The sequence below is a fragment of the Sparus aurata genome, chromosome 24 (assembly GCF_900880675.1).
Source record: "Sparus aurata chromosome 24, fSpaAur1.1, whole genome shotgun sequence".
NCBI lineage: Eukaryota > Metazoa > Chordata > Actinopteri > Spariformes > Sparidae > Sparus > Sparus aurata.
The window spans coordinates 18,837,211-18,858,066 of record NC_044210.1 but is presented as its reverse complement, the minus strand read 5'-3'; the positions used below and the strand labels follow the sequence as shown (position 1 = coordinate 18,858,066).

At 43.5% G+C, this 20,856-nt stretch overlaps 1 protein-coding gene and 2 long non-coding RNA genes across 7 annotated transcripts in view; 1 reads left to right on the top strand and 2 right to left on the bottom strand.

Moving 5' to 3' along the window:
* Window positions 1-121: 121 nt before the first annotated feature.
* Window positions 122-18,633, bottom strand: LOC115577063 (uncharacterized). The gene is made up of 4 exons (XR_003983009.1): window positions 18,515-18,633; window positions 17,981-18,115; window positions 11,583-11,751; window positions 122-952 (listed from the first exon to the last, which is right to left on the bottom strand). It is a non-coding gene; the product is annotated as an uncharacterized LOC115577063 (long non-coding RNA).
* Window positions 2,882-20,856, top strand: part of LOC115577009 (von Willebrand factor D and EGF domain-containing protein) — a 27,499-nt gene continuing 9,524 nt past the window's right edge. For all 3 annotated transcript variants that reach the window (XM_030409757.1, XM_030409758.1, XM_030409756.1), the window contains exons 1-19: window positions 2,882-3,072; window positions 8,322-8,506; window positions 8,705-8,933; window positions 9,256-9,321; window positions 9,810-10,042; window positions 11,375-11,464; window positions 11,603-11,744; window positions 12,416-12,633; window positions 13,808-13,881; window positions 14,637-14,913; window positions 15,090-15,292; window positions 15,380-16,278; window positions 16,654-16,790; window positions 16,876-17,037; window positions 17,122-17,226; window positions 18,013-18,127; window positions 19,271-19,539; window positions 20,046-20,265; window positions 20,468-20,605. In XM_030409757.1, the coding sequence (XP_030265617.1) occupies window positions 2,991-3,072; window positions 8,322-8,506; window positions 8,705-8,933; window positions 9,256-9,321; window positions 9,810-10,042; window positions 11,375-11,464; window positions 11,603-11,744; window positions 12,416-12,633; window positions 13,808-13,881; window positions 14,637-14,913; window positions 15,090-15,292; window positions 15,380-16,278; window positions 16,654-16,790; window positions 16,876-17,037; window positions 17,122-17,226; window positions 18,013-18,127; window positions 19,271-19,539; window positions 20,046-20,265; window positions 20,468-20,605 (3,844 nt within the window). In that variant the 5' untranslated portion in view covers window positions 2,882-2,990. The remainder of the gene's footprint in view (window positions 3,073-8,321; window positions 8,507-8,704; window positions 8,934-9,255; window positions 9,322-9,809; window positions 10,043-11,374; window positions 11,465-11,602; window positions 11,745-12,415; window positions 12,634-13,807; window positions 13,882-14,636; window positions 14,914-15,089; window positions 15,293-15,379; window positions 16,279-16,653; window positions 16,791-16,875; window positions 17,038-17,121; window positions 17,227-18,012; window positions 18,128-19,270; window positions 19,540-20,045; window positions 20,266-20,467; window positions 20,606-20,856) is intronic.
* The window catches only part of LOC115577065 (uncharacterized), a 13,434-nt gene continuing 12,045 nt past the window's right edge, over window positions 19,468-20,856 (bottom strand). For all 3 annotated transcript variants that reach the window (XR_003983014.1, XR_003983013.1, XR_003983015.1), the window contains 4 exons: window positions 20,343-20,478; window positions 20,127-20,258; window positions 19,704-19,801; window positions 19,468-19,603 (listed from right to left, as the gene is read on the bottom strand). This is a non-coding gene — a long non-coding RNA (uncharacterized LOC115577065). The remainder of the gene's footprint in view (window positions 19,604-19,703; window positions 19,802-20,126; window positions 20,259-20,342; window positions 20,479-20,856) is intronic.

The following is a 20,856-nucleotide window of genomic DNA, read 5'->3' as shown; positions in this document are numbered from 1 at the left end:
CCTGTTTCAACAGGACATACATCACCTTAAGAGCAGTAATGATGCCAATTCATTTTCCCTATTAACCAAAAATGAAACTTATCAGTAGTTCACTGGATCGGACATGTTTGGGTACATTTGGTTTTTTTTTACATCCACACTTTTCTTAGCAGCTGGTTGTGATGCAATCAAAACCTCCTGACCAGCTACATGACCTGTCCTGGCTGTCGAACACTTTTCAACCATCTTTTCCAAATGTTTCCTGTCATCTAACTACATAAATATACTTATTAAACAAAACCTTAAGCCCCAGGGCGGTAAAAAGCAGTGACACACTAAAAACAGCACATATTTATTAAGTGTCGCTTCTGTTCAAGCTGACTTCCACCACCTAGATTGGTCATGAGACAACAATTTAGTTTTCTTTAGCGTAGATGTTGTACCATTCCCTCACTTATATGTATTTTTTTATTATGATAATTGGAAAAATCTTGTTTGTCAGCTTTTGGCTTCAACAGTGACTCAGATAAACTGTAAAAATCAAGGCAACATCGCCCTAAAACAACCAGAGACATTAAACGTATCAACAAGAAAGCAAATATTGGTTTCTTTGTAACATAATTCACGACACAGGGGCCAGAAACTACAACCTCTCTCTTCCCTGTCGTCCTCCTCACTGCTCCTACATTCAAACCCCAATTTGTCCTGTAGCTCTCGGCCTTTCCACACCTGTCCTGCATGTGCACCACCCACATTACCTCCTGAAACCCTCCCAGGTTCACTTCAGACTGCAGCAGCGGCGGTGGTGGTAGTGGTGATGGTGGTGGTGGAGGTGGAGGTGGTTTTGGCTCGTCTCTGATCAGGACACATTATCTGCCGTCTGCTTTGATGTTTGTTCCCTGAGAAACGACACGGGGGGAAGTTTCAGTCCGGCCTCCTGAGCGCTTCCAGATGTCACACATCCTTTTCTTTACTGTGAGAAAAACAAGGCAGGAACATACAAGAGGCATGTCAGCGAATGCCCACAAACATCTTGCAGCCATATTGTTGCTGCACTATTAAAAAAACCACAAGTCGTTTTTAACACGTCTGTGTCGTTTGCCTTTCAGAGCACCAGTGTTATCTTCTTTAAAACGCCGGTTTTTAACCACATGTAGAATCTATTCATGTTTTCTTTACATGTTGTGTTCGAACACGGCTCAGATATCTGACGTCCGGATGTCTTTAGAATGGCATGTCATTTTTTAAGAGTGCAGTCGGATTGCTTTGATTATGTCAGCTTGTCTTAGAGACGCTACAACGAGCTCATTTGTAGTTATTGCTTCCAGCTCTTGTGGAGAGCAGATATTTCTAAAATGCTCCACGTTTGTTTTGGGGAAAACCATCTTGACCTGAAAATGGTCGTTCGGCTGTAAACTGTAAACTCAGAGGGCAGGGGGACGGGGTCAAAGGTCAATCCGCTTGACCTAGAGGGCGCTTCTTATTGAGTTTCCCTGAAGGTCACGTCTAAGGTGAGAAGGTTGGTTTTTACAACATGACCGTGAAGCTGGAGGAGAAACATGTATAGTTTAAAGACACATATGGACGAGGGATTGTTGCTTTTATCCACATTATGTTATGTTGTGCTGTGTTATTTAATGTTATTTTGTAATGTTAGTTTATCCTCTAACACTGTATTAAAAGGCAGTATTAGATAATTACAGAATTTAGTGGAATTAACTCAATTTTTCTAGTTAACTTAACAAACATATACAAGTTTTAGTTGTTTCACGTTGATTAAACTTAAAGTTTATAGGCTATTTTTAAATTTTCAGACACTTCTTAACTTAAATACATCTTTTAACCTGAAGTCATTTGACTTTAAATGATGAGTTGGATGAATTAAATGTACACGAGTTCAATCAACTCATAGAAACACATCATCAGCATATTGCAGTGTGCCTTGTTTAAGACGCAAAACTCCCGAGAACATATTTTTTATATAGTTTAAAGAAAAAACATGTTAAAAAAAGCATGCTGCTTGTCTTCAACACATTTTGAAAGAAGTCAAGGATCTTTTTTTTTTACAATAACAAAAAAGCTAACATGCTAATAACATGATAACAATAATTATTTAATTCCTTCTTTAGTTTATCAAACTGTTACACTTTTTTTATTAACATGATGTTTTTGGAGCAGCAGCTGTTTCTTGAAATTAAGATTCGACATTTAAAAATTCAAACTTACTTTTCAACCTAAATTAGGTTAACTCAGACATTAATGGCTTTAATTGAACTTAAAAACAGATGAAGTAATTTTAATAGATAAATACAAATTATGAAAATGAAAAAATAGTTTTAAAAACATTAAATACAAATATGTGATGATCTTGAATGAAGCCTGTCCTGCACTGTTAGTTAAACTCCTCTCATGAGCATCCTCTTATCCTCGTGTTCCTCCGTCATAAAGCCTGACTGGACCGGACCGGACCGGACTTCCTGCACAGCTGCTGTCATGCTGTGAGTGTATATAAGCCGCAGACATACAGCTGCGTGTGTAGACACAACGCAGTGATGTGTGAAGTCTGCGGCACCGTTGTCTGGACTGTAGGTTCGAGTCCGGCGTGAGAGTCTGATTCTGGACCAGGTTTCGAGGTGTGCTGGTCCACTGGTTCTGGAGGAGTCAGAGAGCTGGCTGCGGATAAAGAGGAGTTTGGATCTGTGGATTCTCAGGATTATGAGCTGTTTATTTCCAGTTGCAGCTCTGATCAGGATCATTCTCGATCTGAACCCACGTGGTTCTGATGGTTCTGGCTCGTGAGGACCCACCTCCAGGCAGAGCCTCCTCGCTGCCTCCTCCCTCCTCCCTCCTCCTCTTCTGACGCGCTGCGCTCTCACAGCTCGCAGTCTCGTTTCAGCCTCTTTCCTCTAATTACCAAACAGTTTGCGCCACTTTCCCACCGAACTCTCAATGGGACCCGACGACTGAAGCCGACCTGCTGCCTCTCTTCACCCCCCGGAGGAGCCGCAGACATGGACCGCTGCGCGTTTGGTTCTGGGTTTTTACGCATCGCCTTGCTTTGGGTCGTGCAGTTTGGAGCGTTTGCGCAAAATGGTAAGTGGATTATAAACTTCTACACAGCTCAACATCCTGCAGCTGGCGTGCAGAACACAAAACCACCTCATGATTAGAGGCTTTTAGATAAATACACGTTTTTTTTAATGATTAATTCGTTGAATATAAAACAGATCAGAGGAACATCTTCCCTGTGACATGCAGCAGATTTGCGGGTTTTGGCCTGTGAGGCTGCATTCCGATCACTCAGCAGGTCCAGCAGAGGTTAGATGGACCTTCAGAGACAGACAGAACAAACCTGCAGCCACATTCAGAGGACGAAAGCACTCTGAGACACAACTCAAAGACAGATGGAATGAATCTGCCAGCTGTTGATTTAAACACATTCTGATTGCTCTGAAAGTTCCTTAATTGATGCATCAGCTCTTTATAAATCATTAATTATCACTCCTGGAGTTCTGCATGTGAACTGAACTCAATTAGAGCTACAAATGACTGAAGATACAGATGATTAAATGCTTCGGAAACAATAAAAACAGTCTCAGAAACAGAATCTGAGAGAAATCCTCCAGCTTTAATTGAAACAAGACAACAACACTGAGTTGTGGTGACAACACAACACAACACTTGTTGCTCAATGTAAGACTTCTCCAGTCATGCTGTCGTCTCTGCGCCAGAGCTGACATCAAACATGTGTGACAAATATAAAAATGCACAAAATGCATCAGATCTCAGATGTGAGCTGTTTTATTCACTGATGTGAACCAAGGCAAATGTTCAGAGCCTCTCTCAATAAAATTTGGGATATAAATATTGGCACATTTTGCAGTGACAGCTATAAACCTCCTTAAACCTCCCATGAAGTCACTTTACTGCACGGCTGCTGCCTCAAAACCAGAGGTGGAGAAAGTCCACGCAGTCTTTTAGAAGTTCACATACTGATTCCACTTATTTGCTCAACTAAAAGTAATAAAGTTCAGGCTCTGGAATGTGCTCAAAGTATCAAACTCATATCAATATAACCAGAAGACTGATGAAACTGCAGCCTCTTCGATAATATTTAGATTATTTGTGCAGCCGTAAATAAAGTTGTTGTCTTGAGCTCTTCTTACGTCAGCTCAAAGTCACTGACAGTATGAAATAAAGTGAAGAAACAGCAATGAAGTTATTGAATCATTAAATTCAGATTTCATTGTTATAAATACACAGAATTTTTATGAATCACTGAATAAATGTGTTTTTTTATGACAATTATTTAAAACATAATGGTGAGGAGCTCCGATCGGAGGGACCAGTGATGAATCTTTGCTTCAGGCCCCAAAACACTGTAGAAAAAACACTTTCTGTTCACGAGTGAATTAATACTAACACATATTTATTATGAATAATTGAAGCAGTTTAAAGGTGAGATATTTAACATTAAGACCACTCTGTCTGCTGTTCTCTGCTACAAGCCAAGAAAAAAGTTATACCTCATTGTCTTACATTAAATCTTATTTATATACCTGTTGATAAAAATCTAAAATGTTCTGTTTATTCAGTTCTTCTTGGTTTTTCTACAATGGTCTCAAACATTGATATTTTTGACGTTATTGCATTGAAGTTAGAAATTCCAGTTTTGTGACAACAGTGTGGATGAAAGTAGAGCCAGACTGATACATTGTCAGTCCGATACTGGCCATTAATAAAAACTTTATTTTAGAGATTATAATGCAGGAATTTGAACTTTAGACGATGATGTTTATAGTTAAACTGTAAAATAGTGTTTGGTTTGGTGACCACATGTTGGAGGTCACTGTGAATGAAATGTGTTTATATCAGCTGATTCTTCCACTCCCTGATATCGGCATCGGCCCAACGAGTCGAGCATCAGTCAGACTCGAGCTGAAAGTGTTGAAGGACAGTTCATGTCTTAGTTAAAGGTCCTCTTTGTAAGAAAAGTTATCAACTTATCAAATACTGACGCTTTGGGATGGCAGCCAATGTGTAATACAATCCAAAGGCTTCAGTATTGGACGAGCTGGGAATAAGACTGAAAACAGACCTTTAGATTCAAACTAGAAGAAAAAAGTGGTGATTCTATGATTTTAAGATATGTAAATATCTGACACAAGAAGAAATCAATAGTTGTTTGGTCTGTAAACTGTCAGAAACGGGTGAAAAATGTCCTCAAATGTCTTGTTTCGTCCACAAGCAAAGATATTCAGTTTACTGTCACAGAGGAAAGAAACAAGAAACAAACATCTCAGAGTTTATTCTACTTGAGTGTAACTAAAGCTGTCGTCTCAGTCCGTCCAACATGCCACCCTGTCTTCCCTCTCGCTCATATCTTCGTCTCCAGGACGTCCAACGACACATCAAAGCTCGCGGTCGTAAAACTTTAAGGCAGCCCGTCGTAAAAACAACCGCTGTGGGTCGGCAGAGCTCTGCAGCCAGAATACCAGGCATTTCTGTGCCAGAACAAACTCAACTCCTGTAACTGGAGGAGACGCATTGTCACACAAAATTCAAACGGTATTGGTTCAACGGGCTGAAAGACGTGCGTGAAAACCAGCAACAATCTTAAATTCTTCACCTCGAACCTCACTGACCTCCTTTATCAATGAAACGTCATGTGACACCAAACATCGTTCAGACCCGCTGGACTGTATCGTTCAGTCCAGACAAGCTACTGAAGTTCACTGCAACCCCAAACATCTGCAGACATATTGTATTTGACTACCTGAATCAATAACAGCTGCTTGGAAAGTGTTTTTTCTGATTTTGGAAGCATTTAAGTCCGACTGTGAATCAAAAATGTAACATTTCTGGATCTCAATGTTGTTTCCTCAAATATCTGGTACTTGATTCAGTTCTCTGACTAAAAAGTGGGACAGAATTGAGTTGTTTTGTTGATTCCATCTACAATCTTTGTCTGTGGTACCGTGAAAAAAAGAAAACACATCTTCTGGAAACTTGAGGGCAGACGTTCCAGAGACATTCTGAGTGTAAGAGGGAAAATTCAGTCTTGATGTCGGGGTTACAGACAAAGGTCAAGTGGTCGTCCTCTGGGGGACGTAAATCTCTGACCACGATTTCACGGCAATCCATCTGATGATGAGATATTTCAGTCTGGACCAAAAGGGGTCAAAGCGACTACTGTATGTGAACCCTTTCAGTTAATTGATTCTCCCGTGTCCTTGTCTTTTATTTAATCATCCATGTGCTTCTTTTTCCTCTCGTGCAGACTTTTATTTGAGAGTTTGCTCAGTATGAATGCTGCTTTTTCACTTGTCAACAATGAAAAGCTGGAAAGAAATTATATATTTTGATTTAAACGCGTGTGTGTCAAATGTTATCTACCATAAAAAACGTATTTATTGTTGATAATAAGTCCGTAACCAGAGTCATGTTCACACCACGCTATTTCAAATGTGTTTATTTCCTGATAACTTGGCGGATTCCCTGCAGAGTTCCTGCACATCCGGGCTGCTAAGGGGCCTCCCTCCCAGTGGGATCTCCTCCCGCCCAGGGGGGGGCGCTTCATTAGCTCACCCCCTCCCCGTCAGCTCTGTAAACTCATTAAGCCGCCAATTGGAGCAGTTTAGCCAGCAGCCAAAGTCTCACCGATTGTCCTCCTGCCTGAAAAACCTGGCTGTTTGGACAACCTGTGACCTCCAGTGTTGTCAGCGGAGCTTCCAGACGAGGTATAAACAAAAGCGTTTGCTTTCAAAGGGCTGTCAACGTGAAGACAAGCCTGTAAGACGCTGTTTAGGTTTGGGATCACTGGCAGTAACTTCGCCCCGTCCATTCAAGGCTGGAGACATCCTAAATACCCAGAATGTTTGTCCTCCCTGATGTGGCTTTACTCAGCCGCCACAATCAAACTCAAACAGGAGGAGGGGAACTGGTTTTGTCCCTTGGAATTGAAAGAACAGCTTGTTCTCGTTGTCTGGCTTCTGTTGACGACTTCGACCCATTTCACTTCACAGGTTTGAAGCTTTTGAGTGGAAAACTACACGTTCTGCTTCAAATGACTCCCCCGGTTGGTTTCAGCCTCCAGCTGCAGGCGCTGTTCACCGGCCTGTCATGCGCCATCGGCTTTAGCGTCCTTTCCCGAGTGTGGAGAGGCGAGAGGCTCGCAGGAATGTCTGTTATTCTTAGTAATTTAGATAACCTCCGGGGGTGAAATGATCCCTCCTGCTCACCTCCTCAACGCCTCCCGGCAGTTCAAAGAGCAAATGGTACACATCATTTTGTCACCTCTTCTCTGCCACCACTTGTCATTTGCTTTGATAATGAGCGGTAATTTCTACGACACATGAGTTGTTTTTGGTCCGTCTGTCAGTCAAACAGACACTTCTTCCTCGTCTGATCTTCTGTCAGTCGGATGCTTCATCTACCTCCGTCATCGTTAATACCCTGTCTGATGATGATAGTGTTGTGTAACCCACAACAATGCAAACTTGTTAAATGTTGCCTCTTTCACTTTAATGACATAATGGCACGCAGCGGTGGTGGTTTCATTTTATTTTCAGTGGTCAGTGTCTTTTATTTGTTGCTGTTAGAACAGATATAAAACTTTGTTACTAAAGCAGATCATTAACAGCTGTTGAGTTTATGTTTAAATGGAAACAATAAGTCCAGCAGAGCAACGATTAACCTCAGTTTGATAAAATACTTCACTTATTATCTTCTCTGGAGTCTCGTGGACTCTTCAATAGATGTTTACGTTGGGGTATAATTTACGATCTCTACCCATATATCATCCGGCCAAAGATAAAATTAAGACTAAGATTGTTTAAACTGCTATTCTCAAGACCAACAATAAACTTTCACGCTCCAGTTTAAATAAATCCTTTTACCCACAGCATGCTGACAGAGATAAGACTTCTTGGTCAAGCCAAGGACACTCAGACGTTTCCCATGACAGCCTGAGCTGCTTTTGTTTGGTCTATCTTTGTCGTGTCTGTCCTCTCTGTACAGAACCAAACAGCCGGACTCCGTCAAAGATAAAAACATGACTCTGGGGTAAACTCGCTCATCTGATCGCGGCCTGAGAGTCTTGAGTTTTCATTTCCTCTTCATTAAACTGACACATCTGGAACTCAAGAAGAGAAAAAGAGAGGAAGAGATTGATATTTCATTAAAGGCGAGCTTCCAAAAAAGTTTTCTACCGTGGAGAAAAAGAGCCACAGTAACACTTAGTGTCTGTTTCTCAGTCTAGAACAATCTGTTCTTCCTTTTTCACTTTTTTTGAACTTTAACAGAAAAACATCTGCTGAATGTCGTCTTTCTCCTCCTCTCAGCTCCAGAGTGTTACCCAGGAGGCCACCGGACTCTGCGTAGTCCCTATCGCAGCGTGGACTTTGACTCCACAGAGATCCAGAACACGGCCATCCAGGACCTGATCTGTGACCACTCGCTGTCGCCGGGCTGGTACAGATTCTGGATCAACAACAAGCCGGCAGAGATGCCGACCACCTGCGTTGAGGTGAGTCAGAGTTCGGCCAGAAAACTCTCTCCCGTCTCTCTCGTGTCTCCAGTCTCTTGCCAAAAAAAATCATCGTCTGCGAGTGCAATCATCCCGCATGCAGCAGATTGGTTTAATAAGCAGCTTCGGTCCAGGTGGAGGGTGTAATAACCCCCTCGCTGCAGGTAATGACTGTTTCTATCGACGCCCCTCCTGCAGATGAACCGCTGTGGTACTCAGGCTCCGGTGTGGCTCTCGCTGAAGGACGCCTCCCTGCCGCGACCCGGCGAGGTCCGCCAGCTCTCGGCCTGCGCCACCTGGCAGTTCTTCCACGGCAGCGCCAAGGACTGCTGCCTCTTCAGGATCCCCGTCACGGTGCGGCACTGCGGCGAGTTCATGGTCTACTACCTGCAGCCCACGCAGGGGTGCATGGGATACTGCGCTAAAGGTGAACGTGATGCTAGTCTCAGCAAAGGTCAAAGTTGTATATTGCACTCCACTAATATTTACAAAATCTGGAATATATGCTGGCCTTTATAACTCAAACACTTCAGATCCAGACACATAAAAAACATTTTTGATAAGACACATAAGAAGCACGTAAATATAATACATGTTCTTTTTTTGGGAAAATCCGATAGATGAACCCTAATTTTCTGTTGGTCAAAGTGAAAAGAAAGGTTGTTTTAGTTCCTTCTAAAGAGCCCAGTTTGGAAGTTATCTAACCTAACTTAGTTTTGAGAAGAAGTCTGATAAATTTCATGTTTCAGTTGCTGCAGATTTGGGACCCAGACTCTGTCCGCCAGGCGAGGTGGAAGTCAACGGGCGGTGCAAAGGTGAGACTTCCTGAGGCTCGTCCTGCATGTGGAGAAGTGATCCATTGTCAGGATTGTTTGGGATATTTTTGCACTTTTAACATCATTGTTTTTGTTCTTAACTCTCCTTCAAAGATAGATAGATAGATAGATAGAATTACTTTAATGATCCCAGACTGGGAAATTATTTAATTCTCTTGTGTCTCCAGGTCTGCAAATATCCGCACTGAAAAATCCATCTTTTGGTGAATTCCTCCCAGCTTGTTGTGATTCAGCAGATGTAGTTTACTCAGTTGTTATTGCAAAAAAGCTATATTATAATGTAGATTTGTTGTGAAGTGAAGAAGTGTAAGAAAATGAGAGTGAAAGATGTCCATCATAGTCTCTTCAAATTGCTTGTTTTGTTGATCATCAATATTTAATCCAATAAACTCTAATTTATTCCAGAACTAAACATTTAATCGATGTTGTTTAAGATCACTTCTTCAATCCCCTGTCTGTGCTTTCAGCTGCCGTCCCGTCCCTGCCGTCCCGACCAGTGATCACCCCGGAGCTCATCGGCCAAAGCGTCCACCTGAGGTGCTCCTTCATCCCGCCGCCGTGGAGCCAGACGCTGGGCTTCCAAGTGGTTTGGGCCAGACACATCGGCCACAGCATGAAGGCTGAGATCAAGCAGGACTCCACGCTGAAGCCCTTCTCCGTGGTGGAGATGGATGGTCTTCACTTCAGGCTCGGAGAGACGGTAATTCCTGCCAGACCTGAGAGTGCAGAAAGTTTCAGGGAGCACATGTGGAGGGTTTGACCCCTCCAGCGGGCAGCGTAAGCCTTGGATCACACTGACCTCTTTTTGGCTGGGTTCAGACTTACAAAGCAAAGGCAGAGAGGTAACATGTGTCGTATCCCGTTAAGGGAAAGCAAGAGGAGGGCGGGGAAGTTAAATCAGTTGCAGGTTGGGAAAGCCTCGCTGCACATGCTTCTGGTTTAAAACTCTCCATTCAAATCAAATCTGCACAGTGAATTCTAGCGACGTTGTATTTACATGGACTGATGCAAATACACACAATAAAGTTGTTGTTTTACAAAGTTTTCTCAACACTTCCACAGTGGAGTTACCTGTTCATGGGCTGTTTCATTTTGATTACACAGATTTGGGGTTTAATGTAACGTATAAATCGCTCTAAGAAGGAGGATTAGCGTCCTCTTGCCACAAATTCGGATTGGATTGAAGAATCTTGTGCTGCTGACCAATAACAAGAAAAATTGAAGATGCTGGTGTTCATCAGGCTGAATTATTTGCAGGGAAAGATGGAAGAAATCTGAAGAAATCACAGAAATATGACAGTTGATGGAAAACGACAGCGAACAGAAGGGAAAATGCTCCAAAAATCCACAGTTTGGCAAAGTTTCCTCAGTCATTGGTTATTAGTGACGTTGCTTTTGTATCTCTGTGGTAAACTTGAAACATTAAGAGTAATAACAGTTTCCTGCACAGCCTTATTCCCAAATAACCAGAACCCAGAGGCTGCTGACGGCGCTCATTTCCTGGAGAAATTATCAGTTGCCAGGAAACATTAAGTAATTAGATTTTTTAACATGATGCTTTTCGAACCTGAGGTGAAGTCACCCCGCCCCAGCTGCGGACCATCGCGCTGCCATATTTGGACACCGGGGTTGTATTCGCTGTGTCTGGAACGTGTTGCAGAGGGCCGTCGTTAACACGTGTTGATGTAGCAGCTGAGTCGGGTCAGAGGTCGTCTTCATGTTTCTAACCGTGAGAGTGAGTCAAATGTTGGAGCTGCGCTGTGAGCTACATGTTTGGATGAATCACAAACACAGCGTCTGTCGGACATCGTTAGTCTTTCTCAAGACTAACAAGCACAATTTTAGAGTCTCTGTCACTTGGAATTAGAATCAGAAAATGGTCATGATAGGTTTTGTAAAGCTTCAAAATAGATAGTAGAAGAAGTTTAAAACCCCAGTTAGAGATTGTGTTTTAAAGACTGTATCACACCTTTATCTTTCACTTCTCTTGCACTTATGTCATTTTAAGGATTAAGTGATGTTTTTATTACAGTTCTCCTGCAGTGTGTCGACTTTCAGAGTCAACTCCAGCCACAGCAGATCTCCTCCAAAAGAGAGCGAGAGTTTCTATGCTGGATTGAAGGTAAACGTTCCTGTTAAGTTTTGTTTTGCAGGTTTTAATTTGTAATTAGTTCAAGTTTTCCCCTTTAGAAACATTAAAATGTTTGTAATTACCTTTCCTTCCTGTTCACCAAACTCACCAAACTCTCTTCTTCTTCAGTTTTCTCCAGACTCGCTCCACATAGCCGAGAACAGTAAGGAGCACCAGGTGACCGTCCACAGCACGGTGCCCATCCCCTGCTACGACCCCGACCACGGCCACCAGTGTGGAGTCCCTCTGGCTCTGAGCGTCCACGACCCAGGTCAGACCTGCAGGGAAACAGGAGTCATCAACCTCGTCTTCTCTTTTCTATAAAGACGGTTGATACACATTAACCATCATGTTAATCTTAAACTGAGTGGATTAGGGCAACATTTTTTTTTCAGAAACCTTGGATATATCTTTTTATCACTCCATAAATCAGACTGTCAACGGCCAAAAATAAATTTTCACCATGTTTTTAGGTATAAAATGTTCTACAAGTCAAGCTGTGGTTCATATATGAACAAAGCCCCCAGTGAAAACCTTCAGGATATAGGGAGGAATAAGACTGTAAAGTTTAGGGTATGTAAGTGCTGCTGAAGTAAAGATTTCTGGCTCAGAGTCTGAGAAAAAAACAACTTGTTCGGTAAAATGATGTTTTATCTGTATCATCACTGGACAATGATATTCAAAACACAAATTAGAGAAACTGAAAATTGAGACGTCTTAAGATCATTTTAATGCTGTCATCCCTGAGAAATCCAAATGTCATCGCATGAAACGAGATCAGAGAAGACTCCTATTTCATGCAGAAAACTCTTTGGCTCTTCTTCTCTGCTCCGACTTGCCCTGTATCACATCAAAGCCAGCTCAGAAAGACATTATTACAGTTCTGCAGGCAGCTGTGCATCGTCCGTTAACACTAACGTAGTCCTGTGTTGACGTCCACAGACAGTCTTGGACATGAGGCCTCTAACGTGGCGCTGTCCGCCTGCCAGGTGGAGCTCCAGCCTAATGCCTGCAGTGACGGCAGCTGTGGCCGGGCGGCGTTTTTTGTCACAGCTGTCACCGATTTCACACGAGACGGGAACCGACCGAGTCTGATCGGTGTTTTGCCGGGACACAGCGCACCAAGACTCTGGAGAAACTACATCCCAACGTCCCTGAAAGTGAGTTCTTTGGATGTTCAAGGATAAACATGAATAAATCTGATGTTTTCTCACTAGCAAGGAGTGATTGATTGATTTGATTCTCATTTCTGATGATTATATTTTACTTTAAATCTGTGCTGTCAATGCAGAAGTTCATTGGATTTGATGTGAGACATCGCAAGTGTAGAGAAAAGTGTCCCTTGAGGGCGGTTCAAGAGATCCTTCAGGGTTTTCCAGGAGTTCATCAAGAAGTTCAAGTTATTCTTGAGGGTGTTCTACGGATCATTAAGGGATCCTGGTGCAGGTTTTAGTGGCCCCCCAGAGATTCCTACATCCAAGATGGGCTTCCAGTTGTCTTTGATGGAGATTCATGACACTTAAAGAGATTTCAACATCCAAATTGCAGTGAAATTGTCCTTTTTGTGAGTTGAAGAGATCCTTGAGGGATGTCCCCACAATGGGGATCAGGGAGTACTCCCAAGAGATTCCTGTCATCCTTGAGAGGCTTCCAGTTGTCTTTGATGAGGACTTTGAAGAGAAAATTGGACCATTTATGGACCTTGAATCCTCTTTCATAGTGTTGGAGAAACTGAAGAAGCTTTAGGAACTCATTCTATGAGTTCATCAGTGAATAGAAGAGGTCTTTGTGGTACTAGAGATCCTTTTGGATGTTATAAAAGTAATTTGGTGCCATGGATCCTTGATATTACGGTCCTTTTGCATGCAAACTGCATCGGAGATGGTCCTGGAAAGGTATCATGAATAAGTTAAGAAGGTACCAAGGTTAAAAATATAAATGAAGTTTGAAGTAAAAGCAGAGCGATATAATTATGTAAACATATCTGTAATCAGAGAGTATTAAAAAGATGGCTGTAATTGCAGGTTTCTCTGTCATACTGTTGACATATACACAGTGCTCTTTAAAATGAAGGGGAGGGTTCAGGTTGAGGACCAGAAGTGTGGCTTTGACATGATGTTTAAAGAGAGCTGCTCAGTGTTGTCATTACTTGCATCCATACAAGCTTTTACGTTACGTAATACATGATGTCAGCCCTCCAGACATTGTGTCTCTGAGGAGCCTCTTGCAGAGGATCTTTCCCATCTGTGTTTAGTGAAAACATCAAAGCCAAAGGTCGGAGGGTCAACGGGTGGAGCCCCCCTAATCTTTGCTCTCCTGACTTCTTGCCCTCAGGTCACGGTCCAGGACGTTCCCACTTCCATCTGCTACTCTCTGACTGACCCACATGTAATTACCCTGGACGGCAGGTAATATACCTCCTAATCGGTTCCCAGCAGAGGCCAAATGTTAGTTTGAGCTTCAGTTTGGCATTAAAACACAGGAGTGTTACGATTCTACACATCCACGATTCAATTTAATTCTCAGTTTAAGTAATTTTTCCACACTGACGGCTCTACCATTGTACCAAACTATCATATCTGGATTTGTAAAGATCATCGAATTGGTTTTATTTCCTGAAAACTGTCATTTACATTTTCAAAATCTTCTTTAAACACTAGAATGGCATTCAGTAAAGTACACACCTCCACCAAGCACCAGCAGTCCCCATAAATTTGTGCAAAGCCTGATTAGACATAAAATGAAATGCAGTATATTTGAATCTGCTTGGTCTGTCTCGTTATCTGGATCTGCACCAAAAGTTTGGGGTTTATTCTGCGACCCAACTTCCATCCGAGGTTTGTGGAAACCTGTTTAGTAGTTTTTGTGTAATCTTGCTAACAAACCAACCAACCAACAAACGGACACTAGTGAAAACATAACCTCCTTGGTGGTGGTAAAGATGGGCACACTTACAATTTTGACCAGAACCTGTTGTCTTTTTGCAGGTTATGAGCTATACCATTGAGCTAGCTGTTGTTTTTGAAATTGTTCTTGATTTTGATGATCAAAATTGAAAGCTTATATCCATCAGTTTTTAACATGAAATCAAAATCGTGACACTCCTATTAAAACACAAGATGAACTCAGATATTGCCATATTTTGATATCCTTCTGTCAACAGGCGGTATGAAAACCACCAGACTGGCAGCTTCGTCCTTTACCGGAGCCTCGTCAGGGACTTTGAGGTCCACTCTCGCCAGTGGGACTGCGGCAGCCGACACTACGCCGTCGCCTGCAACTGTGGTGTTGCTGTGCGTGAGGGAAACGACATTGCTGTTTTCGACATGTGCAATGGTCAGCCTCAGGAAACCAGGCCACAGCTTACCCTGAAGAACGCAGGTGACAGGGAGGGCAGTCGGGTCAGGGTTCTGGAGTCCCACCAGGGGAAGAAGGTCACCGTAGGTATCCGAACATTTTGACACTGGTATAGATTTGTTTGGAAAATCTTTACAAGCTGTTTGCATGAATCATACTTGCATGAGGCATCTTGGAAGGATATTTGATCAAGAATGCAAAGAATTTGCATCAGGAGTTTTTGTTAACTAGCTATTGGATTGTGACTCTCCTCTTGTAGTTGATCTTTCCCTCCGGGGCCTTTGTTAGGGCTGATGTTGGCGATTGGGGGATGAGTCTGTCCATCCGTGCGCCCAGCGTTGACTTCAGTAACACGCAAGGCCTCTGCGGCACTTTTGACCGCAATGGAAACAACGACTTCCTTGGCTCTGATGGAGTCTCCTTTGCACCCGATGACCTGCACCGCTTCATAGAGGCCTGGAGGTCAGTCCACAGCAGCAATTAGTGTTTTTGTTTTTGCTGTAAATTCATGACTGATACTTGATTTTTGTTCCTTTCGGTGTGTGCTAGGATAGCTCCAGGTGAGAGTTTATTTGACAAGACACCTGATGGGACAGTGGAGGAGTTCAGGAGGCCTTTCTGTCAGTGCCAGAAAGGATACAGCACTTCTCATCACAGTGGCAGAGGGTTAAGGGACTCGTATAATCCTTCCGCTCACTCCGACTGCATAGCGTACAATAATGTGGATTACACATCTGTGTTCCCTTTTATGGATACAACAGTGGAATACATCAAGAGTCCAGAGACAGAGGAAAGCATCCTGGATATGTCTGACTTTAACAGTCATCCTCTGGAGAGGAGGCACCTTCAGCTTCACAGCGAGAATAATAAAAACAGTGAACTGGACAGTGAGTTCCAGGAGGATCTTCTGCTGTCTGTTGACAGGCCAAAGAGACAGGCATTGTTTGAATTCCAGCCTGTCTTTGCTGCTCAGAGCCTCAGCCAGGCCGATCTGGAGAGCCTTGCCTACTTCTTCCCAGAGGATCACTTGGCGGAAGCCCGTCCAGAGGTGCAACCTCAGTGGCCCACGCCAAGTGGCCTCACCTCGGCCAAAGCTCTGGAGGTGTGCCAGATATCTCTGGCCAACTCCACCGTTGGTGCAGTGTGCCGAGGGCTGCTGGGACGCCGCCTGGACGAGGCGGTAGATCTCTGCATTTTGGACCTTCAGCTCAAAGACGACTTGGGCTGGGAGGAGGCGCTGCTGCCATACCTGGAGAACGAGTGTGAGAGGAGGCTGTTGGAAAACCGGACCCAGAGAGCGCTGGAGGTGGGTGGGCAGCAAGGAGCATCCAGGGAGGTGGTGACAGCGCTGCGCTGTCCCAACTTTTGCAACGGAAATGGAGAGTGCACAGAGTGGGGCTGCCAGTGCTATCCCGGCTACAGCTTCTACGACTGCAGCCTGGCCATCAGTAAGTATCCGGAGACAGATGTTCCCAACTTTAATGGATTTAGCAGATTATTAAATGATTTTACTGTGCTCAAACTACCCTGTCTAACCCTGTCTATAATCATCCTCAGTATGGTGTATCTATGTTTTCCTGAGGTGAATCCAGAATAAAGCTATGAAATGATCAGGACAAGGTTCATGGAGTCAATTTCAGAAAAAGTAGCCCATCAACACAGATTAACACCCTTAGTCCAACAGCTGTGCAGTGAACAAGAGCTGTTAATGTTATTACCTTCTACCTTGGTCCATGAACTCATCCATCATTCTTGAATGTGGAGCGTTCTTTTGATCAGCTTGTAATGTACTCATGAACAAACAACCATCTGTCATCCAATAGGCCAGCCAGTAGAGATAACAGACTTGGAGAACGGTGGACTGTGCGACATTCGAGCCTTCAATTGTCGCAACATTCGAGTCTTCGGCCTCGGCTTCATCGACTCTTCCGACCTCAGCTGCTACGCCACCAGACTCAAGGTGAGGAAAGTCAAAAGTACAGCTGTTTTTTTTCTCTCTCTCTCTCTGTTCTTTGTCTCTTAACTGTGTTGATCTGCCTCCACAGTTCATGAACGGAGTTTGGGTTCCAGGGGAGAAACAGAGAACTAAAGCCACCTTCCTCAGCTCGAAGGCTTTGGACTGTGCTGTTCCATCCCTGAGCAACACAGCCGTCAACACAGAAGACTTCATGATGGATGACAAACCATATGCACGCTGGGAGATCAAGGTCTCTAAAGAGTCTTTCAGTGTTTGATTTTGTTTATCTCCATTTTTAGAAGTGTTTTTCAGTGTCAGCTCCCTTCTGTTCCAGGTGACCAACGATGGCTCCCAGTACAGCCAGGCCAAGGTGCTGACGATCTACGATGGCGTTTGCCAGGTCTGCGAGGCATCGCGCTCAGGACTCTGTAAGTTAAAGGTAACTCACCAATAAAACCACCCAACAAAATTACCCATGAGGGTGTTTTCTGATCTGTAGGAGGAGGACAAATACATTTTACGCTTTAATACTCTTTTTTGCCTAGAAAGAGTTCTTAACTGAAATCATCCGGAAGTATCCAATGAGTATATTATTTTTATTATTATTACATACTTCACCTTTAAGTGATTAAAATGATGTGTTGGAGGAGGAAAAGATCCTCGTCATGGTAAGAAGAAACCAACAAACTGTTGTTTGATGAGTCAGACAGAGTCAGTTTTTTCTTTGTGATCAAACTCTGCAGTGTTTGAAATCTGATTGCAGGAGACAGATGTGGTTCAGTGGGTGTTTAGTGGAAAAGTGTGGGGAAACGTTTTATATCCTCTGTTAGAGCTGCAATCTACACTCTGAACAACTTGTAGCTGTCGGATGACTAATCCAGAGTCGACAGCTGGCAAAAAAAAAAGGTACAGAGGGGGTTTGTTGTTACTGGAACAGCTTTTTATGGGCCTGGAGACAGGACAACATGTAACCTTACAAAAAGGTTTAGCTCACTAAATTGAATTAACTTCTGCAGAGATGGAGCAGACGGTGTATTTAAAGCTGATTTCCTGATACTTACCTGACACCCCAAGAGAACACCACACAAGGAAAACAAACAGCTGGGAAATAAATGTGTTTCGTACGGTTGTAAAGCTACTTCGACATGTCAACAATCTGAAACAACACTGTAAATATGAGTACACAAACAAACCTTCTCGTCTTTGTTGTGTCCCCGGTTGCCAGGAGAGGACATGTAACATCGACGGGATGTGTTTCACAGAGGGAGACTCCAATCCCAGCAGCCCCTGCCTCCTCTGTGACCCAGACACCTCCAAATTCATCTGGTCTGTCAACCAAGGTACAAACAACATATTACGTATCTCATCTTATGGAAAGAGAAGCTTTTTCAAGACACAAACATCTTCAAAATAATGAGATAACCTGCCCTACACTTTGAATTAAAAAGTACACATTTGCTTTACAATCTAAAGATAAAAATATGTGGACAAGTGTGTCCTGTACTCTTTCTGTGTACTTTTCTGTGTATTTTCATGGTTTCATCTTGACCTTTTAGTTTCAATGCAGAGGAATGTTTTAATCTTAAAGGAAACATTTGCCAACATATCAACATTCAGCGAACATCTGGTGGAAATGCTGATTAAGACACATGGTTTTGGACCAACAATCATATGTGTCTGAGTGATCAGAGGTGTTTGTGATGAAGAACAGTTAAAACAGTATTTACCTCACAGTGGAATTGGTCTGTTAGTGTGCTAGCTGTCCAACTGTGGTCCTGTTTGTCACCATCAGCAGATCAAAGGAGCGGATGTTTAAGTTTCCCAGCATGCCCTGACCTGTCGCTTAACCACTGTGAGAGAGAGCAGAGGGGGTAAATCACATGGCTGGTTACCACAGCTACACAGAATGACAATCATCCTTACTTACACTCAAGAAACCACGAGTCAGTTGTAACAAGCCTGGTTGATTTATGTTGGATGCAAGTTGGAAGATCTCAGCACAATGCCAGACTTTTTACTTACTTCTAGACAGTTAGGTTTTGGAATTCAGTAATCAAAATAATCCTCTTAATCAGCAAGTGTTCTCTTGTCGGTAACTTAACATATGACTATCATGCTGAGCAGGTGTTTCCTGGGATTATCATTACTTTCTTCCGATTAAACATCTGTGGGGGAAGCGTGATCTCAGTAGTGGATGCTACATGATCCTGTTGAAATGGCCTTTGAGAGCTCCACTTGGAAAGACAAGCTGGAAAGCCCTCGAGCCATGGACATGTGTGTTTACAATGATACTTCCAGCCTGGAGGTGTGTTTTTGCCAACTTGTTAAGAGTTTATTTCAGGACAGGAAGTGGAGTCTGTCACCAAAACACAAAGACATGTAGTTCTAGATTTAAGAGTAAATAAGAAGGTGGGAAAACAGGAGCAAGTGTTGTTCCCTGCAAAGCTCTTGGTATCAATTCACTGGTACTTTCCTCTCTTCAGTCAACGAGCCGCCGGCCTTCCACCGACCACAAAGCGACCTGCGGACATTTGCCGGGGAGAATTTCGTCTTCCAGTTTGCCGCATCAGACCCGGAGGGTTCGGCGCTCCTCTTCCAGCTGGAGGAGGGCCCGAAGGAGGCTGTCCTCTCCCCTGCCGGCCTCCTCATCTGGAGGGTCCCATTGCTTCCTGAGGAGGGACGACAATCGAGCAGCTCCTTCCGCTTCATGCTGTCCGACGAGTGCAACGCCCAGAGCACCATCACCGTGGAGGTAGAGTAGAAGGAGAGTGCAGGGCAGATAAAGTAAAAGTATTCTTTTACAGCCAATTAGGTTCCTGTGAGGGAAATGAAATCCTCTGAGCAACAGTAATTCAATCAGTGAACCGCAGAAATCTATTCAGTGAACAGCAGTTAGTAAAAACAGCAGTAACTTACTCAGTGAACAGCAGTCATTAAGTCAGGCAGTCGCAGCCAAACTGGACCTGCAGAACTTTATCTCCACCTGACCGCCACACTTTTCTTCTGCTCTCACACTGATCAGAGGGAACGGTACAGGAAGCTCAAGGATTTATGGGAAATGTGGTGTGAATTTAACATTACATTAACACTCACAGCACAGTGCTGCTCGCATATGTGGGCGGCTAAATACTGGCACCAGCAGGAGCTTATGAATTATATATCTGTATCCCTGTTCATTTGAATATGTTAAATATCAAACATGAAGCAATTAATAAATATATGCCTCAGCAGCGTCTCTGTCTTCCATCTGTGATACAGATCGATGTGGTGCCATGTGGGTGTCAGCATGGAGGTTCATGTGTCACGGACGTCAACTTCCCTGCTGGCAGTGGGAAGTACCTGTGTGTCTGTCCCGAGGGGAAGCAGGGCGACCTCTGCGACGAGGACGTGGACGAGTGTCTGTCAGCTCCATGCTCGGTCGGAAAGTGCTTTAACACAGCCAGCGGGTACAGGTGCGAGTGTCCTGCAGGGCTGAGAGGTAAGATTTAATAAAAGTCCTTCAAATCCATCTGCCGCATTTCACAGAAAATACAGCTCTTGATATAGAAAACTCACAAGAAGAAGATTCAGTTTGCCTCTGTCTGGATCATCTGGCCTCACATGTTTCCAGGTGTAGCAGATTAATATCAGTTATGCTTTATGATCGCAGAACCCGTTTCCTGTGTGCGTGTTTTTGGCAGGTATAACGTGCCTGGAAGATATCAATGAGTGTGAAAGAAAGCCGTGCTTCCAAGGAGTCCAGTGCTTCAACAGCTTTGGCTCTTATGGCTGCGGCCCGTGCCCTAAAGGCATGGTGGGGGATGGGACGACATGTACAGGTGAGCATGAGCACGCTGTGCATGTGTAAGGTGTATGTGCCTCAAAGCTGCCAAGACAGTTCTGCTAAGATGACACTTCATGATGTAAAACCAGAGCAGTTGTGTTGAACAGACAGTGTCATACTTCCCAGAAGTCACTGTGCAGAGAAAAACAAAAACCTAAATACCTTAAATACCTACAAAGTATGGACTTTTGCACATTCTTTGCAGATATCCAGTAAAAGATTTGTTAAATCTGGCGTCCAGTCGTG